Here is a 20,572-nt window from a genome sequence, read left to right as displayed (position 1 = left end):
GTCCTTGACTGTGGTACTGTGGTGAACAGTGCCCCAAAGAGCACAATTGACAGTGTAGCCATTGGTGAGGGGATGCATTGCTGTCTACAGCCTCCCCAGGGCGACAGAGACGTACTAGAGACGAGGAGTATATACAGTGTATACCCACTAGACGGAAAAGGGAAAAAAGTTCTTCTCTTCTCTTCTCAAACTGAGGAACTGTGTTGTTTGTGGCTCTCGGTAGTGCTTTGTTAGAAAACACAGAGCCCTTTTCAAAGCAAGACAATCATAGATGTAAAGCTATACAACAAACATCAATATAACATCACATTGTTCACCCTTGGACTTCCATTAGTCCTCCTGTCATTTGTAAAAACCTAAACAATCAATCACAAACCACCAACATGATCACAAGCAAACATAGTCTTTTGAAAAAGTGGAAGTTTCCTCGTCTTCTGCTTTGTGGTTTTCTGTCCTCTTGAAGTGACTCTAGATATGGTTAAAAACAACAAAGCATGTAAATTACAGTAATGATCCTCACAATAATGCTATAGACTGAAATGTGCATTCAACTTAATTGCAATTACAAAATGACAAAGGAAGACAGTAGCATTAATTGCATTTCTTCTCTTTTTCCTTTTCAGTCAACAAGCACAAACCGTGGATAGAGACATCTTACCATGGTGTGATCACAGAGAACATGGACACGGTGCTCCTGGACCCTCCGCTGGTAGCCCTAGACAAGGATGCCCCAGTCCCCTATGCTGGTAGGACACACACACACACACACACACACACACACACACACACACACACACCACACACACACACACACACACACACACACACAGACTCACACAGAAAAAAAAAACATCTGCTGTACAGTATCTGCACACTTAAGTATCCACACACATTTAGAAAGTGTAACACACATACAGTATACACATCCTCCCACACACACATTGTTTCTCACACACACATAGTGGCTGAGATGCTTCAGTACTGCGTGCAGGCAACTGTGGTAACTTCACACCAAAAGACAAAAACAGATGATCCAATAGTTCTCTATACTCACTGTTTGTTATGGAGACTGAATTCCATTTATCACCCTTAGCAGTGATAAACAATTGGCTTTCTGTTTGTTGTTTTCAATAGCTTCTTCTTCTCATTAGTGTATAGAATTGTTCAAAACCTCACAAGGACAGAGTTACAAATAACTAAACAAAATTTTTTGGATATCAATAATTTTGTGTTTACTGTAAATTGATATACCCAACTGCTGTTAATGTAAATGTTTGTTTATTGGGTTTGAGGTTTGAAATCACAATAGCAGTGATTTTCAGGTGGATTGAGGAAAGACAGCTGACTGATCTTACTGAGACTGATGAAAAATGTATTTATTTTCATAATCTTAGGTTTCAGGTTTGCAGTTCAGATACATTTTCTTCACTCGCCCCCTGACAGGGATCTATTCACAGCTTCTGCTAATTAAAGCTATATGTCATAATTTTCTTGCTGCTGAATTGCCCCCATTTAACCTGACCAAAGGATTTTTCTCACGAATAAGAAGAATATAAGATGTTTTCTTGAGCCATGTCAGTTTTTCATGATCTGAATCTGACACTGTGGAGTTAGGTTACAAGCACAGTTTAATTTACAAAATTTGACACCTCACAAAAAGCAAGACAATATTTTGTCTAGTTCATATTTTACCACCCAGTCTGAATATCATACATTTCTATGATGTAGCACCTCGTTTTTGTTTTGGTCCTGGCCACAGTTCCATTTATTTATTAATGTTCTGACTTCATAAATGAATCTCTAAATCGTTATTACTCTGAAAAAATGTATTATATCTTGTCATACATAGCAAAGGGGACGTCCCCTTTAGCAATATTTAATGGCAGTATTAGATTTATATATGCTCTGCATTCGCTGAAAGTTTGGTTACTGAGAACTCCCTGCAGCTTTTGGGGAAAAGGTTTTCACAGCCTCGTAGGCCAGTAAAGATTCCTTGAGTTGCCCATGAAAAACAACCCCAGGACAGCACTTATTCTTTTAAACTTTTTATTGCTTCTCATGTTTGAGGCAAATATGTCACACAGCCCATAATGGTGTCCATTAAACCAGGTGCTGGGAGCATAGTGCTGAAAGTTATCTGCTTGAGTCACAAAACAGCTACACGTGTAATAATGACAGTACGATATCATTATCAACCTCATCTCCAGATGATTGTTTCAGGTGCTGATTATGTTGTCTAACAAGAGCTGAAATCAGACAGCCTTCACGCAGGTGCTCCAGCGCTGACAGTGACAGGAATGCAAGAGACAGAGAGAGCTTTTATAATTGGACAAAGTATTCTGAGACTCAAAGGCAAACGAAGAGGCTTTTTGGCAGCTAACGCTTAACAGCTCATTATGGTGAAATGGCTCCTATTAATCGCAGTGCTGACAACCATGGAAAACTGATACTCAGCTATTTTTCACCCTCTGTTTTCCTTCCCTTTTTGTGTGTTTTTGTTCTAATGGCACAGCCATCATTTTGTGTTTTTCAATGTTACGTGTGAGCTGTTCTGTAAATAATGGATAAATATAGCTGACCTTGAGGGGTGTGAAACAGCCTGGATCCATGTTAAAGGCTCGTTTGTTCTGCTTCTTAACCGCCCTGTACTGTGCATATACTGGACAGTTTAACCCACATACTGTTGTATATGTAGTACTGTATGTAAAGGTTTAATGAAGGAGGGTATTAGGTTTAGATTTAGTTATCCAAAACATGACAGATACTGAATATATATCATATATATATGCAAAATAGTAATTTATGTAAGTGGAGAATCTGAAGATATTCCTCACATTGTTCCTGTCCAATCAAGCAATACTGACCTACAGTAATTTACAGTACATAGCTTTCCCTAGAGACCAAATCCATGATGCAGTAAAGGTTTAATGACACAGCAACGAGCAGCCGGACAAAAGAGGAAATTAATTTACATTGTTTTTCTCAATGATTAACACTTGGTTTGTTGACTTGAGAAGGTCAAGCCAGGTGAAATATCGCCCAAGAGGAAAAAGTAGAGCCGCGCTCTGGCTGCTGACTGGCAATATTTCTCTCCTTGTTTTTCATTGCATGCGGTCTAATGAATGAAACCCATACAATTGCTACCAAGGAGATTCGGAAAAAAATGGCCATCAAAAGAGCAGCTCTGTCCCAATTTATCTTCTTTCGCAATTGTCTGCTGCTACTGCTCTCCGTGTGTTTTGCACAAACTCACACATACCCCCCTCCTCAAATCTTTATCTCAATCTGTCCCTCCGTTTGTGTCTTTCTCTCCACTTAAGTGCCACATTCCTACTCTCTCAATCCAACTGTTCTTTCTTCTCTTCTCTATCTCGATGCTCCCAGCGAGCCCGTATACAGGCAGTCACTTATGCTCTACAGACACTCTCATCAATCCTGGTTTTGTTTTACTGCAGAAAGGAGTAGGCTGTCCTTCTGGCTCCACATTAATTGCAGTGTGGGAACACAAACCAGGATTGTTAAGTACTTGCCTATTTTCTCCTCTCTTGTACTTTTTTCTCATCATCCTTTCGTCCCTCTCCCATCCACTGGCCTTCCATCACTAGTGCCCCCCCTCTGAATGCCTCATACATCCCTGTCATCTTCTCGTCTATCCCCACCTCACCTTTTTTATCTCGATATTCTTTGTCTCTTTTCCTTGCTGTGACTCGTTCTGTCCTGCCCTCTCCTGCGGTACCACATTTCACTTTGATGCAAACTACCCACAGTGGGCCTAACTTGAACATTATACACCGAGACAGGCATCCTGGAGATATATTGTTATTACTGCCTTCCATGATGCCATCCTCTATCCTCTGCTCTCCCCCCTCAGTAACTCCCTTGGAGCAAAGGTGTGTGGGTCGAGGAGTATGTGCTGATCGGGCGTTCTCAATCAAATTAGCATGAGAAATGGTGGCAGTGGACTCGAGGGTGCTGCGAGGCAGGCAGGCAGTTTCATTTGCTTATTCTTTATCTCAAGGCCACAGTCAACAGGCACGGATTCTCCCCATTCATCATGGTACCAGAATAATGTGCTATGGTACATTGTTTCCTCTGCAGAACTCACACAGGGTAAAGGAACAAAAGTTGTTGGAGAATTGGAGGGGAAGGGAGAATGGGTAGCTGGGAGGAAAAAATGGAGGAGACAGATGGACAATGAAAATGAGAGAGGGTCATCGCAAGCAGCTACCACAAAAAAATCCATGTTACAACATTAATCCTATTGGTTTGGTTTAGGTTCTGCATGTGTGTGTTCACACTTATGTTCACGTGAATGTGTTTGTGGAAACTACATTTCTCATCATTCTTTAGCTTTTATTATAGTATGTTAGTTTACAGTTACATCGTCTGTAATGTTCTTAAACTTTGAGTGTTTTGTTGATACTGTGTTGTGTACTTTCTAGCTCATCATTATGATTATTATTGTCACTTTATCACCTAATAATTAATAAATTCTCTATGTACAGTCATTTTATTGTCTATAAAGTGGGGTAAATGTCAGCCAATTCTTTCGACCGCTTTCCTGCCTTCCTGTTTGCGTTCAAAAACACATCTCAGTCATCAATCTTTACCATATGTAAAAGGATGCATCATTAGGATGTGTTTATTATGATTAAAATCTCGTTCAGACCAACTCTGCCCCTGCATGAAAAAACTCATAACGCAACATCTGGCAAGGAGCTGTGTCTCCCAATCGAATACATGCAAGCACACATTCATGGTGGATTAGTTTGTGAAAGATGTATTTCTTAACTCGCAATTATTAACTCGAACGAATTATAAAATGGTTGCTACTGTTATAACATGTAAAATTACTAAATGCTGTGCAATGTTTTGGCATTAGATACGGATTCAAATTCCCAGATAGGTTACTCAAACTGGACTTCCTGGATTGTATTTCATGTGTTGCTGATACCTGAAGTTGTTTTAACTTTAACTAGTTTTAATACAACAAGTAGTAACAAAACTATTTCTCTCCATTGCTTGCTCTGTTTATAGTGAACAATTTTCAGTAGGTCCACAATTCCCCAAGGTACCTCTATCTAAAATCCCGTCCATCTATGTCAGCATCAGGCCAATGTTGAGATTTTGGTTTCTATGACTCTAACAGAAGTTGAACAATATGGTTACCGGTTAAGTAAAATCAACCACAATTTTAAATTTGCCAAGGACTTTCATTTTGTCGATGAAAGTTGATTCTTTTCTTTTTTTTACTCCAAACCATTGGCAGTTAGATAATACGATATTAGATATTATTGTCAGTCAGCATTAGTCTGTTGTGGTAAAGATTCCACTATGGAAAGTATCTTCCATTTACAGAGTTACTTTTTTTGTTGAGAAAATAAAAAACAGAAAAAAATTAACATTTTTGTTAGTGTCAATCATCCTATTTTTCCCAAGCACACAGTCAAAATGTATTTATTGCTTGTTGTATGATATGGAAAACATAGGACTTATTATCATAAGTTCAAAGTCAGTGGTGAGCAGGATTTTTGTAATAAAAATGATGCTGTTTGAATTATGTGGGCATGCATTATTTACAGTACCTGACTTGTTAATGAGTCACAATAATGGATGGTTGGATAATTGTGAGTGAAAAGTTTTAATATTCCTGCAGTTCTGTCAGGAAAAATCACATCACTTTTTGTCAGTTGTTTTGCAATGAGGACACAAACAGAAGGTGGTCCAGGGTTCTCCATTGCTTTCTCAGCCTATTGCTCTTCGGCTTACAGCTGTATTGTGTTTTTTCTTTGTACAGAAACAACAGCTTTTTATGTGCTGTATGAGTTTATCATCCAAAATATTTCCTATCTGCTAAGAATCTAAAAAGAGAGACAGGACATTAAGAGGAGAATAGAAAATATGAGTAAATAAAGAAGAGAAACTGAAATCCCAATCTACCTACTGTGACTACCTGAAAGTGAAACTGCACCAATGTGACAAAAGTGGAGGCGCTAATTAAACTGTAGGACCCAACAAAGCAGGAGCTATAACACTTCAAAGGTGGTGAGGCAAAAGAGGAAGAACAAGGAGGGAGAGAGGCAGAAAAAATGGGAGCTGGGGAGATGAAAGAAAGAAAGAAAGAAAGAAAGAAAGAAAGAAAGAAACAAACAAACAAAGATAGACCCAGGAAATAAGGATATGCTGTGTGTGTGTGTGTGTGTGTGTGTGTGTGTGTGTGTGTGTGTGTGTGTGTGTGTGTGTGTGTGTGTGTGTGTGTGTGAGCGGGAGAGGGAATAGAAAGAGATGATGTGATCATCAAAGGATAAGCCAGACTATTGAAGGGACAGTCTGATCAAACCAGGCAGGTGTCTATCTGTCTGCCCCGAGGAGAAGAGGAACATATCACTTTGCCTGCCTCCCTCTTTCTTTCTCTCTCTCTCTCCCTCGCTCTGTCCTCTTTGCCTTTGTGTAGCTGTTAAATTTCTGCAACGGTTGCTCAGTCGTGAGGTAATAGTGAGGCAGGTCTGCAACATGAAACGGACGCAGAACATCAAAGGTTCTATATAGTCTTTAGAGGGCTGACATCCACCTGCAAGCCAGACCTGCAGGCCAGAACCTCTTATTTTATTTTGTCAGTATCTTGCCTGTTAGTGTTAACCCCTAAATAAAGTTATAACATTGCATTAACATGTTACACGCTAATAGATATTTTTATATGAGCAATGGCTCACATGACTATGTTCAAAGAATGACTCATCATATCATATCTGACCTTAGTGTGTGTGTGTGTGTGTGTGTGTGTGTGTGTGTGTGTGTGTGTGTGTGTGTGTGTGTGTGTGTGTGTGTGTGTAATACTTCCTACAATTGCTATGGACACAAAATGTGAAGATGTTCAGAAAAATTTATACAAAACTTGTACCCGGCCCAGATAGTCCACTGTGGTTTTGGAGTTGTAGTACAGTTTTTGTCTGTGCAAGCTTTTCTCATCATACTGTATCTCCCTCCATTTTTTTTCTTTTCAGAGCAGGAGACTGGCTCTCAGTGAGCTCTCAGAGTGTGTGTATTGATATCTCCTCCTCGCCTTAGGACATGAGGTTCAGTGCTACGCCTCCACACCCATCTCTCTGTGTTTGCTCCCAGCAGAACAGATACATTCCCCATTTTTCTCCCTCTCAGTCCTCTCAATCCTTTTTTTAGTTTCCCCCCGCTGTCTCTCTCCTGCTCCTTTTCTCACTCATCACAGTAGATCTTCATTTGAACTTCTCAACACAGTCCTATTTTTCGTCCCTGAGACAATGACATCCTCTTATTACAAAGCAGAGAGCGATCGTATTTGTCACATTTTATTGATTTTTCTCTCACTTGACCTTGTATCTGACCTGCTCGTTTGCCCCCGTAATTGTTTGCTTTCAAATCTTTATTTTGATCAAATCATTGTAGAAAGAAGGAGACAGCAACATTTTACTTTCAAAATGTTAATTCTATTAAATTATTAAATTCCCTAAAATGAAATGTCAAAGTGCAGCAGATTTACTTAAGAACTGAATATAATTTAAGGAGGAAACTGTTCTCCATCAATGATTCTTTCTCCGTTAGTTTCTCTTGTGCGGGCATCGGGTCCTGATATTCAGTCTTTTAAGGTTGATGTTGACAAAATTAGCCATTTATAAGAGAGGAGTTTAAAGGTTTAAGCATTATGAGACAGGGCAGCAACAACGAAGAAGCACAGGGGAGCATATGATGAATAATACCTACACAATGATTGCATTGTGTTAGTGCTGCAGTTGTTAATTAATTGATGATTTAAGGTAAATGGAATTCTCTCAGGTCTTATTACGATGTGGTTGACAACGTGTGAATGTAAAGACAATGGGCCTCCTGCAAGAACATTTTCGTATTCTCATGTTCATTTTCTCTTACCTTTTTTCGTACGGTGGGCTGGTATGAGTGTGGGGGAAGGGGAAGTCTTTCTATTGCAACAGAGGATTGTCCCTGGACAATGACCTGCATGCAGTTAATGAGAAGAGAACCCTAACCCCATCAATAGCCAATTTAGCTTAATGATGATACTGTTAGGCTATATGATAAATTAAGAACTATTTTATCATTTAAACTGTACAGTCAAACAAGATGATGTCACCATGTGAGTGTAATTTACATAGGAAACTCAAAATTGCTCAACAGTAATGCAATATACGATCCCTCAGTGAAAAACGTGTCTTTGGATAACAGCAGACTTATTGCACATGATTCCTACGAGTGCTCTGGACATGTTGTGTTCGTGCCTAGGAGAAAATTCAAAATAGGAGAAAATTGGTGTCTTTACCAAGTTCTCCTAAATCAGTCATACAAGCCACTTAAGAACAAACATGTTCATATGAGTGGTTGCATTTACAGCTAACTGAAACAAAGGATATTATAACTCTGTAACTAAAAGCAGAAGACTAATACATGTTGGAAAAAAGACACATAGATCTGTCCATTCGGTCGTTTAAACAAAGAAACAAGTAAAAATGTCAAATTCTATTAGGTCTGAGCTTAGAAGGCAGAAAATCATATCTGAATTAAATTATATTGGCCCAGTCTTGAATTACAGTGCATCTTATCTTTACAGATTTATCCTGTATCATTTTTGTATTGGATCATGAACCATTGTATCCAGATACGTATCTAATAATCTCAAAGGGAGCGATACAGACCCCTGGGAAGATATGCAGTAACCACGTTCATTAAATCTTTGTGTTTTATTATAAATTATGTTATGAAAAGCCCTAACTGAAAAGCCAATTTAGCAAAAGTCAAAAGACATGTAAAAGACCCTTTTAATACTGAGCAAACAACTTGTGGTCTCCACATTTGCCACTTGGCCTGCAGGTGATGCATGTGTGTTGTTGTTTGTTTGGGCGTGTGTTAGTGTATGTAGACTGTTTCTATTAATGTTTATAGCCTTCTGTTGTCAACAGGATATAATGTACTACACTTACTCCATCCCCTTTAGAACCCCTCTCGCTGTATTATTAGTCTCACATGGGGTTATTTAAGCTTTTATTCCTTTTTATTTCATTTATTGTCTAAGACAGATATAGTGTATGACCTTGATTGAACATTGTTACTATGTCATCTTGTATTCTGCAGTACTGAGTTGAGCTTCTCTCGACTGCCTGACTGCATCCTGTAATATTTCAGTGAAACTACAGTATAGGTATTTTCTCAATATATCGCAGAATTTTTTTACTATTTTACTGTAATAGATACCTGTGGTCATCCAATAGATAGTTTCAGGATCTAAGGACTCTATTCAAAATAACCTGCACCTAAAATGTCAAGTTTCAGTTTCTGAAAAGATAACACTTGGGTATGACACATTTTCTGGAATACACTGGCAAATGGGGAAACCCATTTACATGATGGGAATCACCATGCCTCGCCGAGCTAATTGGATCCATATAAGATGTTCAGAGTAATTACATGTCCAGTAATGCTCCAGTGGAGCTCTGTCATCAATATACTGTCAAGTTGCTCACAGTGTCAAACAACCCTTTAGCCTCTGATTGATTTTCCAGAAGACCCAGTCCCTTCCCTTATTACCCTATTACCCCTTTTTCTATTCTGCATGGGATCTTTCTCTCATTTTTTGACACCATATGATAATTTTCAATTTCTCGAATGCTCTCAATTTCTTTTGTGTGTGTGTCTGTGTGTGTGGGGGGGGGGGACCCCTGAAAACATGGTCTACCGTCTGTGACATTTTGTTTATTAAATGAAAAGGTATCATTTCATACACATAAAACCTATTTTACAACTGGTGCTCCTTTTTATATGCATCTTACCATATACCATAACAGTTGCTATAAAGAGTGATATAGCAGTGCATAAAGATCATTAATATCGTGTCTGTTACACTGAAACACTTTGTTAGCTCAGTCAAGTTGTAGCTACAATATTCTCCATCAAAATATACTGAAGTACTGCAGTAAAATAATTGAAAGAATTACTTTCAAGGCCAAGTAGCACATTGACAACTCACTACTATACATTAGTCTGTGAGGTTACAGCTTGCTTAAAAAACCCTGCTGATGACAAGTATATCCTATGTAATATTTTCCCAGTTTACAGTAATCCAATGTTACAGAGCGTTATATTTGCCAAACACATCAGTTAGCCCTCTTATAAAAAAACTTTTCTCTTGTTAAAGGTGAAAATATACTGTATTACATTTTTCCTTACACACATACTATGTTAACTGGATTAACTAGTTCTACACTGCAAAACGAGAACAACAACTATTATACATGGATTACTAACTGAGTTGGAGGCTGACTTTTTGCCTGGGTAGTGAAGTTTTAGTTTCCATCCTTTAACCTGATATGGTGTGTAGCTATTGTAGTGTATATTTAAGACCATTTTTTTGCAAGATTTTCTTTTTTAAAAGAGTCAGCTGGAAATTAAAAAGTCAGCTGTGGACAGTGTTTTCAACCAACTCATGAAGCTCACTAGTTAGCCAACTAGTTACAGCTGCTCATTTTCTTTTTCTTTTGTAAATGCAATGTGCTTGCAAAACTTCATCATAAAAATCATAAAAAGAAATGATTAGATGAATATTACAGTTAGACTGACCTTCGTAAACAGATTTATGCCTATTTCAATATTTTGTTTCATAGTAGATTCTTGTAACCTACACTGCATTCAAATCTTTCTTCCTTGTGCCATCTGCAGAGGAGGGGAGCCAGTGAAAACTTGTTTACTGGCAATGTCTGTGTTTTGGTTATGGGAGACAGACGGTAGGTGGAAGGTAGAGCGGTGATGAGAAGTGCTGTCTCTCCTTTCTCAAAATGACGGCTGAAAGAACCTGCTCTTCAAGGATAGAGCACTGACCCATGGTCGTGATGTGAGATGAAATTACTTAATGAAATGTGCCGTGAATGGCAGCTGAAACTAATCCAGTAATTCTGTATGTTCTCTCGCTCTTGCTCTCTCCCTCTCTGACAGTGGTTTGACAGGGCTTCAGTATCCTGACAGGCCAATTAGACAGCAATTTGCATATCTTCCTCGCTCCATTTGCCTTGTTCATGTGAGCATAAAATAGGATAATCTGGCTTTTGGACCTCTGTTCGACATCAGAGTTACACAGACTAACTTTATCCTCCATCATCCATGACCTCTCCACCCTCCTAACGCCACCCCAGCTCTCTTTTATTGTAACTGACTCTAACCTCTGTTGTTTTGTCACCTTTGTCTCATCTGTTCCCGTTCCTATTTATCTTCGCCTCTGTGCTACCCTTTCAACTCCCTCTCCCCTCTCATCATTGTTATCATCCAAATTACAAAATGTAAACAGGAAGACAGCGCTCCCTGACTAACGTTAATTGAATGATGAGTTTTTTTTTCAGGAAACCCTTCAGTTAGAATTAATATTTTATGCCCACTGTCTGATATATGGCAAACTAACTAAGATTATACAAACCTTCTTATGGAATTTATGAGCCATGGTAGTGGTTTGAAAACAGCCAGCCTTTGATAAACATGTAGTAATACATTAAATATAATAGAAAAGCTGTACTTTTGAGAAATTAATTTTAGTCTGACTGTATCTGATGCTAGCTGGCACAGTAGTGTCATTAAAACTCCAATTAGTAGGCAAATTCTAGAAATCTAGTGCTTTGTTTTTTCTGTCACTTGCTAAAATAATTATGTATCCTGTTTCATATGTATGTCACTTCAGCTCTTACATTCATGCAGTCATAATTTACTCATCCTGAATTATTAAACATTGAATGTTCTTAAGTGCAGCACATTTACACTTGTTTGATACAGGCAAGCAATTAACATAACCCCTGTGATACAATCACTAAAAAATTAACAGAAAATCTGCTGCTACAAGAGAATAGTATAGGCACTACAGCTGTATTTGTCTAACATGATCGACATCATCATCACGTGTCAGATATCATGTCTTGGATTGTTTAAAAAATGCCTGTACAGCACACAACTGTGCAAACTGTTCATTTAATTAGTAAAACATAATCACTTAAACTTCAATGTGATGCTTAAAGATTGCAGTGGATCAAGAAGCTCAAACACAGCAGTAATGTTGTTTTTATTCCCTTTATGTTCCAGTGTTATCATCCATTACAGTATAGAGTAGATCTGAATACAGAATTATTATCTTACTGCCAGTTAAAGGTCCAGATTGAACGATTTAGTGGGGTCCTCACTTCAGCCTCCACTTTCAAGCATGAAGGAGAAACTATGGTGGCTGCAAAACATCCCTATCTACAGCCAGCGTTTGGTTTGTCCCTTCTGGGCTACTGTAGAAACATGGCGGTTCAACATGGCAGCCTCCATGGAAGGTGACCCGTGGTGTTCATAGACATAAAAGGCTCATTAAAATAAAAAAACATAACGTTTCCTATTTTCAGTTGATTATTAACTAGTGAACAGTTTACAAAAAAGGGTTAGTAGTTCGTTAAAAAAAACATCTTGTATTGGAGTCTCACAACAATCAATCTCTGGGTGGCTGTGGATCAGAGGCAGAGCGGGTCGTCCACTAATCGGAAGGTTGTTGGTTCAATCCCTGGCTCCACACGTCGAAGTATCATTGAGCAAGATACTGATGCCGTGCATCGGTGTGTGAATGTGTATGAATGAGTTAGTTTCTGTTTGATGGACTTTGCCATCGCTAAGTCAATGTGTGTGAAAGGGTGAATGTGGCACGTAGTGTAAAAGCTAGAAAGGCTATACAAGTATAGGACCATCTAGCATGTTTTTAATTTTATCTTAAAGCAATACATGTTAAAAGGGGTGCGTTTAATAATGTACAAACTATTGTATGCAAGTGAAAAGTCGAATTAAATAAATGCAAGTGGACTCTTTTAAGATGTGATTTTTCAGTTGTTTTTTTTGTCACTGTATAACATTTGGTCAGCCTTTCCAAATGATGAACTATGGTTTAGACACTGGGTCAGAAACCGGATTTGAAAAATGTGGCTTTAATCTGATCAATGTCCTGCTGTTCTCTGTCAAGGTGAAAGAGACAAGCAGCCTTTTTATTCAGTGATGCCTCAGCCCGAGAGACCTTGAGATTAACATCTGTGTTGGAGAGAGAGAGGGAGAGGGAGAGAGAGGTTAAAGAAGGACTAATAAGTACAAGAAAGACAAGGTGATTTGGTCTGTGTTATTATATTCTTTCTCGGTATTCATTTTTTCATCATCACCTTTCATGCTCATCACAGCCACATGCAGTATTCCAATTAATTAATTAATTACCGTTACCCCTGATTACCCTGTGGTTTGGATGGAGACACTGGGGGAGGATCGGCAGGCACTGACTGTCCTTAGGGAGTTACTTGCAGACAAAGAAGTTTTAATTGATCTACGATTTTTCATGGAAGTGTGTCAGCTGTTTTCAGTGCCACCGTCTCCAACACCAATTTTCACTGCAGTTGAAACAGTATGATAAATACTTATAACGACTTGTTGATGTGCACATAAGCACGAAGGTTTCTGTGGTCATTAACAGTCTGGTGTTGGTTACGGAATATTCATCACTCCAATTAGACACTGCAGAAAAAAAACAGATACCTGCTGCTTTCAGATGGTGGTAAAGAGAGTCACCAGAGTGAAGCAAAGGCTGTTAGTATAGGCTACTAACTGTTGTGAATTACAGAGCTGGTCTCAGATTAATCACCCATTAATCTTTCTGCCGTGATGGCATTGATGCCATAATCAAAATACAACAGATACAACAAAGAGGAAAATAAGCAAAACATAAATAAGTGTTGGTGTGATTTCAGAGAGGTTTATGTTGTGCCTTCACCAATGTATGTGACATTGAGAGATTTCAGGGAAAGTGTCCAGTTAGTTTGGAACATAAGTGCACTGAGCTGTTGACTTGCTCCGAGCAGGCGGGTGTACCGAGTGAGAAGCATTCATTCTTGGCACCAAGATTGCAGTAGAGCAGTGGACTGCCATCACTGCACACTCTACTGCGTCGCTCCTGTGTGATGCACAGTGAGTCACTAAGATACTGTGCAGTTGAGGAAATAAAGTCAGTGCTGCCCCCCAAAAAAATGTTTGTCAGACACTGCGTTTTATTCTATTGTTTTACTTTTTTTTTTTTTTTGCAGAAATCAAATTATCAACTGAGACTCTAACTGCTTGTGAACTACTGTAACATTGCTCACTTAATATTTAATTAGAGAATTTTTCCGAGCCAACATCTATTGGCCTTGCTCTTCCTTGAGGAATAACGACCCATTTTTGCTTTTTGCTTCATTTTAAATCATAAATTCCTTTCCCCCCATTTCAGTATTTCCTTTTTTCCCTGTGGATAAAATATATATCTCCCCTCCCACATCACCATCTTTCCCTCACTGCTATTAATTTGTCTTTTTTCTACTCTCTGTTATAAGGATCTCATCTGTTCACCTCTCTGAAATCCTCCTTGTTTATTGCCAGTCAGCTGTTAGATTGCTGCTGTTCAATAAATTAGATTTCATCCTCATGGTCCAATCTACTCCTAATTAAGTGCCTCAAACACACACATAACCTTAAGGCAGAGTGTGTACTGCTGGACATGGGTCTCCAGGGTCAATTATGGCAGTGTAATGATTGTAATTGGCTAATTTTCAGCCCATTACCCTATTTTATGTCTCATGCAGCAGGTTGTAATTTAGTGAAGGAGTGATGGCCGGTCTGGCTTTGGGTGATAGATGATAGTCAGTGCTAGAAAAGGGGAGCTCCGTCATTAATAGTGTCTAGGAATGAGCTGTCATGTCACCAGACCCACACACACAGGGACAGAGTGGAGGACGAGAAGCAGGAGAGACTGCCCTTGACGCAATGTGAAGGCTGTGAGTTCAAGATTACTGGCAGTATGCATATTTAGGTAGACTGTATTAACTGTAGAGGCTAAATATATACATGGATGGATTGAAACGTTTACTCAAAGTCCATAATTTCATAAATATACGTTTCTAAGTACCATTCAAAAAGAGCAAGTATAATGAGACCTTGCAATATGTCCACATTTGTCTCTGAGAATGTCGCTGAAGTGTCTTCTCCAGTTATGTGTTTTTGCAGCATTTGTCTGCACATATTCTTTCCACTGTCCTTCCTAATTTCTATCTCTGTATTTTGCTCACATTCTGGCATACCAATCACAATGCAGAGCTAGATCACCTCTGAAAGGGTCCCACAGGATCTGACGGCTGTGCAAGTGAAATAAGATTTTTGTGCGTCTTCAGCTGCCAACGTGCCTTCTTTCAGCTATTCGGACAAAAAGGAGGTGTGCTCACTTTTCCAGAAGTGCCAGAATGTGTGAAAGGCAATTCCAAACGAGTGACAGAGTAATGGATGAGGGCAGCGAGGGCCATCAGTCAAGTGCTGAACAGAACTAAGTCAGAGTTCTAGCTAACATATACTTACAGCCACTCTCATGCCTCTGCACTAGCTTCAAATGACTCAGTTTTCCTCCCAGACAGAACACTGTAGCAGGTAATTACTTTGAAAAGTTCAATACAGATATATTGTGTGAAGAAGATGTCCATTAAGTATTTTGAAAATGCTGTTGCAGTGTCACTGTCACTCTCTGTGACATCACCAGGCCATTTCAGGAGAAATGTGGCAAAATGAGGAAAGAACATATAAAGTAAATATCTAAATAATCAAACAAGTTAAAATCCTTAAGAGCCATTTTTCCTCTTTTCACATCCAGAGCGGACGCTGGAAACAATATTAATGATATTTACTCAAGTAAATATAGAACTCTGAGTGCTTTGCTTCCAGGAAGACCAACAGATTTAAAAAAAATAAATGCATAAAAGACAAATTTGTCCTTGTCCTAATTTGAGCAGAGAGGTTTATGGAAATGTTATTGAATAATTGGAGAGAATGGTGCAGTCTGGTAAATGTTCATAAATAGTTGTAAAAAACAAAAGAAGAGAAAACGTACTGTGCTCAAGCGTTCAAGATCTATATGTACCGTAAAGCCACGGCATGTCAAGCGTGACATTTGAGCTCTATAGCACTGCAGCTGCTGAACTAATTTATGATTTCCTGTAATGTTATTAGTATTCTGTTACAGGGTTTTGTCTAGTGTTACCCCCCTGAGGATTTCTTTGTCTCTGCTAATTGTGAAAGAGTAAGTGAGAATAAAGGCAGAGCGAAAAAATAGGGAGAATGGGGAATGAGGAAAACTCCCTTATCTATGTTCCCCTACCTCCCATGGCACAAACAGATGAAGACAGTCTAATACCACTGCCTTCCTGCCCTTCTAAGACCTTTTGTTGACCTTTTTGTGTCATTTAACTCTATCACAAGCGGGGCTGTCGCTACGAGGTGAGGATTTTGTCAGCTCACAGTCCATATGGGTGCGGTATTACGTGGTGACAGATTCTGGTGTGGTGGAGAACAGAAAGAAATGATCGTATGCTTCTAAAGAATTAGTCAGTCTTGCACCATTCTTTGATGATTGAAATGGCCCCTGACCTTTTGACTGTCTGGCACTTTATCCACATTTTAATTGGATTGCAAATCATTGATGTTCAGTATCTCATTTTCTTTCACATGTACGTTTAATCAGATTTACTGTTCCCACCTGCCCTACCTGGTAAATGTTGTTCTTACAGATACAGAGACAGAAGTAGACACGACAGTTTAATGTGTACGAGGAGTGAAATTTATTGGTACTCACAAAACTGGCTGTTATTTTTTAGTTTCACACTGTGATTCTTGGTAGCAAATCTGTATAAATGAATGAAGGTCTCTCTGAAAAACAAAAAGACACCTCCAGATTTACCTCAACTGACAAATGATCAAACATGGCAGCGACGCATGCATGAGCAATTGCCTGCCGTATGTTATGACAAACATAACTAGCATGCAGTGATCAATGAAAGATGACAGATTAGGTTATCTTAACCTCCACGGCATATCAAAACTACACTGCTCATTAGCACCTCTTAAGATGTTTCCCCTGAATTCAGCTTCATGATGAATGCTACCTCTTTCCCCACAGCCCACACCCCTGCTGTCCTGCCTGACTGACGGTTTAGTTGTGTCATTTTAATAAGCGTGCATTAGCTTGGAAAAGGTCTCCTGGGGTTCTCAAATGCCACCTGTCAGAATTCATTGGTATTGTGTTTGCTTTAACTCATGCTATAGTTAAACATACATAATGTGAGCGATAAAAGATATTGTTAAGGCTATTCTGTACCCAAGTGTTCATAACAAGTGGAGGGGAAAAACAGAGACAGAGAACAGAGAGGAGAGAAAGAGAGCAATATGAAAGAGATTGATGAATTTATTTATGCTGAGTTTTGCTTGGTGCTGTCTGCTCACTGATTTCAAGAACAGATAAGCAATGCCTCCTTCTGTTTGTATTAAACTGCATAGTGACTCAACAGCTCTGCTGATTGGTAGCAAACACCAGATCATTTTAAAACTCTATCAAACTATATTTTTTGCAACAGAGAATAAAATGACTCAGTAAAGTGAAGTCTTACTACGAGTGTTGACCCCACTGAGAACTGACACACCAACCCCATTTCTGTGCATCGTTCAGCTGATTTCAGCTCATCCTTTTGGGTTGTCAGTCCCAGGCAAACCATATAAAGTCGCTGGCAGACCTTCTCAGTAACACCTGCTCAATCCAAAATTAAGGTATAACTAAATGTCATATATTTATAAGCTGAACAGGGGTAGTTGGTTAAACTGAAAATAAAAAGCCAGTTAATATTGGACTTGGGCAGGTGGTGACATAAATCTCCTGAACCTCTGTGAATAGAAGGCAGTTGTTTGCTAATGCGCCATAACAACCCGATAAGATGGTATAGTATTTACATGAAGGCTCTTTGCAGTATGTTTGTGCTGAGGTCTTACTGCAAATGGCAGTGCTGTGTCACATGTGGGACTTGATATTGTGATTACCAGGTGTATTACTTGGCTATTTAGCTAGTTGTCCAAAACAATCATGAACTTAAATAAATCTCTGTAAAACAGTTTCAACAAAAACTGAACATTACCTTTGTGAATGTAGCGTTTATTGCAGGACTTGTGTATTAGACTGCATTCGTTTTAGCTAGGTGTACTCAATACACTCACAACTGAGTGTATATTTATATGCATATATGCATCTATATATCTGTCAGGACATTATAAAAAAGCCACAGCCCAGGTACAGTATACTGTGGTTTTACATTGAATCCTGATCTTTTTTCATCTGTTCCATGATTAGAATTTTGTGGAGCTCAGCAGGTCAGTTTACAAAATAAATTTGGCAGTCAAGCTATTTTTCTAATAAAAATCTAATCTAATAAATAGCTGTAGCTTTGGGCAGACTTGCGTTGTCAAACAGCTTGTTTGTATTGCTAAGATGTCAGAGTAACACGAAGCTCAGACACAGTACTCATCAGAGGAATGCGATTTTTAAATTAGTGCATGTACACTACCTGCACTAATTTAAAAATCGCATGGGCGTGTGGTTCTCGGCCTCAGTTTAATAGAGATGCATCTACACTCTATACTTGAAGAGCAGACACACATATGTCACTCATTCAGTGATTTAAAATAACCCACACTTGAGCAGCCAAGTCAAGTCCGTTTTATTTATATATCCAAATCTGAATATCTTCTATCCTTAGCATAAATAAACCGGCAGTTCAGCTATTTCTTGAACGGCATTGGCATGAGTGTAATCAGCAGAATAAACATACATAGTACCAAGTTTTTATGATTAGACATTATTAGCCACACAGCTGTGAATGAGTCAGTCATAGAAATGTATCAATTTATATTTTTTGTGACTTGCATCATCATAATTTTATTATTATTATTTGCACAGCACATAACATGCACTCCTACTATGCTTCAATAAAAATGTGATTATGTTTCCAATAGACAGAAGTCAAATGTGTGTTTGTATGTTCGTGTGTGATGAAGCATGAGCATGAGACACAAATTGTGTGAGTGTGTCTTTTATGAACCAGTGGGCCATGTCCTTCTCTTTTCAGTGAGCTGCTGAGCTGACAGAGGTCCTAGTCAGAGACACTGTGACATTTACAGCTCAGAGGCTTATGAAGACTCCCTGCTGTACCTGGCAGTCTGTGATTATCACAGAACCACACCAGCCTGCAGTTCAACAGAGAGTCACGATGCTGCAAATGTAAAAAAAAAAGAATTACAATGATATGAGTGTCACTTTGGAGAGGTGTGATTTGGTTTAAAAGATAATGGACAGATGATGTTAGGTATGAAAAGGTTGAATATGAGAGCAGGTTGACTTCAGAAAATGGTCAAAGTGAGGTGAAGTTAATAAGATGCAATGCTCTTTTCTGTCCCATGTGGACTACCAAAGTTGCTGCATTTTGGTGAATACTGAAATATCTTGACAACTATCCGATGGACTAAGATGAAATTTTGACCAGACTTTCATGATCCCCAAAGGATGACCCTTGACCTGATGCAGTTGTTCTTTAATGTTTATTCTTTATTGAACTCGTCTGGTCTCTAGAAGATGACACTTATTGACTTTTTTCTTTCAACAGCAGGTTCAAGTTTTCACAAAGTTTTCAGGGGAATATCTCAACATGTAAATCATGGATTGGTTTAAAACTTGACATGCATGGTCCCCGATTTTCACATAACTTTCCACGGTTAGGTGAAAGCCTCCACAACTATTGTTACAAACATTCATGTCCCCCTCAGATGAATTGTGATAACTGTTGTTGGCTGCAGTTGTAGTTTGTGTTACCTAGTAAACTTTAGTATGCCAAAAAACACACTGAACTAAGATGTGTTAGCATTTAGCTCAAAGCACCACTGTGCCTAGGTAGAGCTTCAGAGAGCCGGCACCATCACTGTAGTAAGTAGACTGAGATGTACAAATTAGGATAAAGAACAAAATAGATTTTGTTCCATGATGACTGATGATGCATTATTTGCATATTCCAATACTGGGGAATGTCTCATACTGACTTATTGAGTTTTCGGTAGCGTATACTTTCACAATATGTCTTATATACTCATGACTTAATGTACCACTAATATATGTCCTTTCTTAGACGTATGACTACAAATCTTAGAGTGCATTTTGTTTCTTTACACTTCAGTTAAGAGCAGTGTAGCCAGCAGCTCTCAACTTGCCCCCCTTCATCTTTTCTGTGTGAATTTTATATATATACTTATATGCATATACGTGTGTGTGTTTGTGTGTGTGTGTGTGTGTGTGTGTGTGTGTGTGTTTGTGAGAGAGCACCTACACACACATGCATCCCCCAACTGTAAAATTCCCTTGTCTAAGAGGCCGTTTAACTGTCAACTGGTGACCCTCGGGGAGCAGTGAACTGTCAGCTATCGTGAACAGCAGGTGACTGAGGAACAGAGTAGGAAGGGAGGAAGGTGAGAAAGAGGGTAGAAACAAGTGTGGGTGAGGTGTGTCAGGAGTTGAGCAGGGCAAGGTTGAGCAGTGCTTCTCAGTGCTGATGTTAAGAGTTGAATAATTGCTTACCGCTGTGAAATCTGCTGCAGAGGAAGAGAGAAGGAACATGGGGAAGGAAAGGTGAGGAGGATGAGGGGAGGCACACTGAGATAC

General features: G+C 39.0%; 1 protein-coding gene across 1 annotated transcript in view; it reads left to right on the top strand.

Annotated features, from left to right (window-relative positions):
* The window catches only part of clstn2a (calsyntenin 2a), a 137,525-nt gene that overhangs the window by 62,417 nt on the left and 54,536 nt on the right, over positions 1-20,572 (top strand). Inside the window, exon 2 of the mRNA XM_051400252.1 lies at positions 624-746. Within this exon, the coding sequence (XP_051256212.1) occupies positions 624-746 (123 nt within the window). The remainder of the gene's footprint in view (positions 1-623; positions 747-20,572) is intronic.

Source organism: Dicentrarchus labrax, unplaced genomic scaffold (genome assembly GCF_905237075.1).
Source record: "Dicentrarchus labrax unplaced genomic scaffold, dlabrax2021, whole genome shotgun sequence".
Taxonomy (NCBI): Eukaryota; Metazoa; Chordata; class Actinopteri; family Moronidae; genus Dicentrarchus; species Dicentrarchus labrax.
This window is presented reverse-complemented; position numbering and strand designations above follow the sequence as displayed.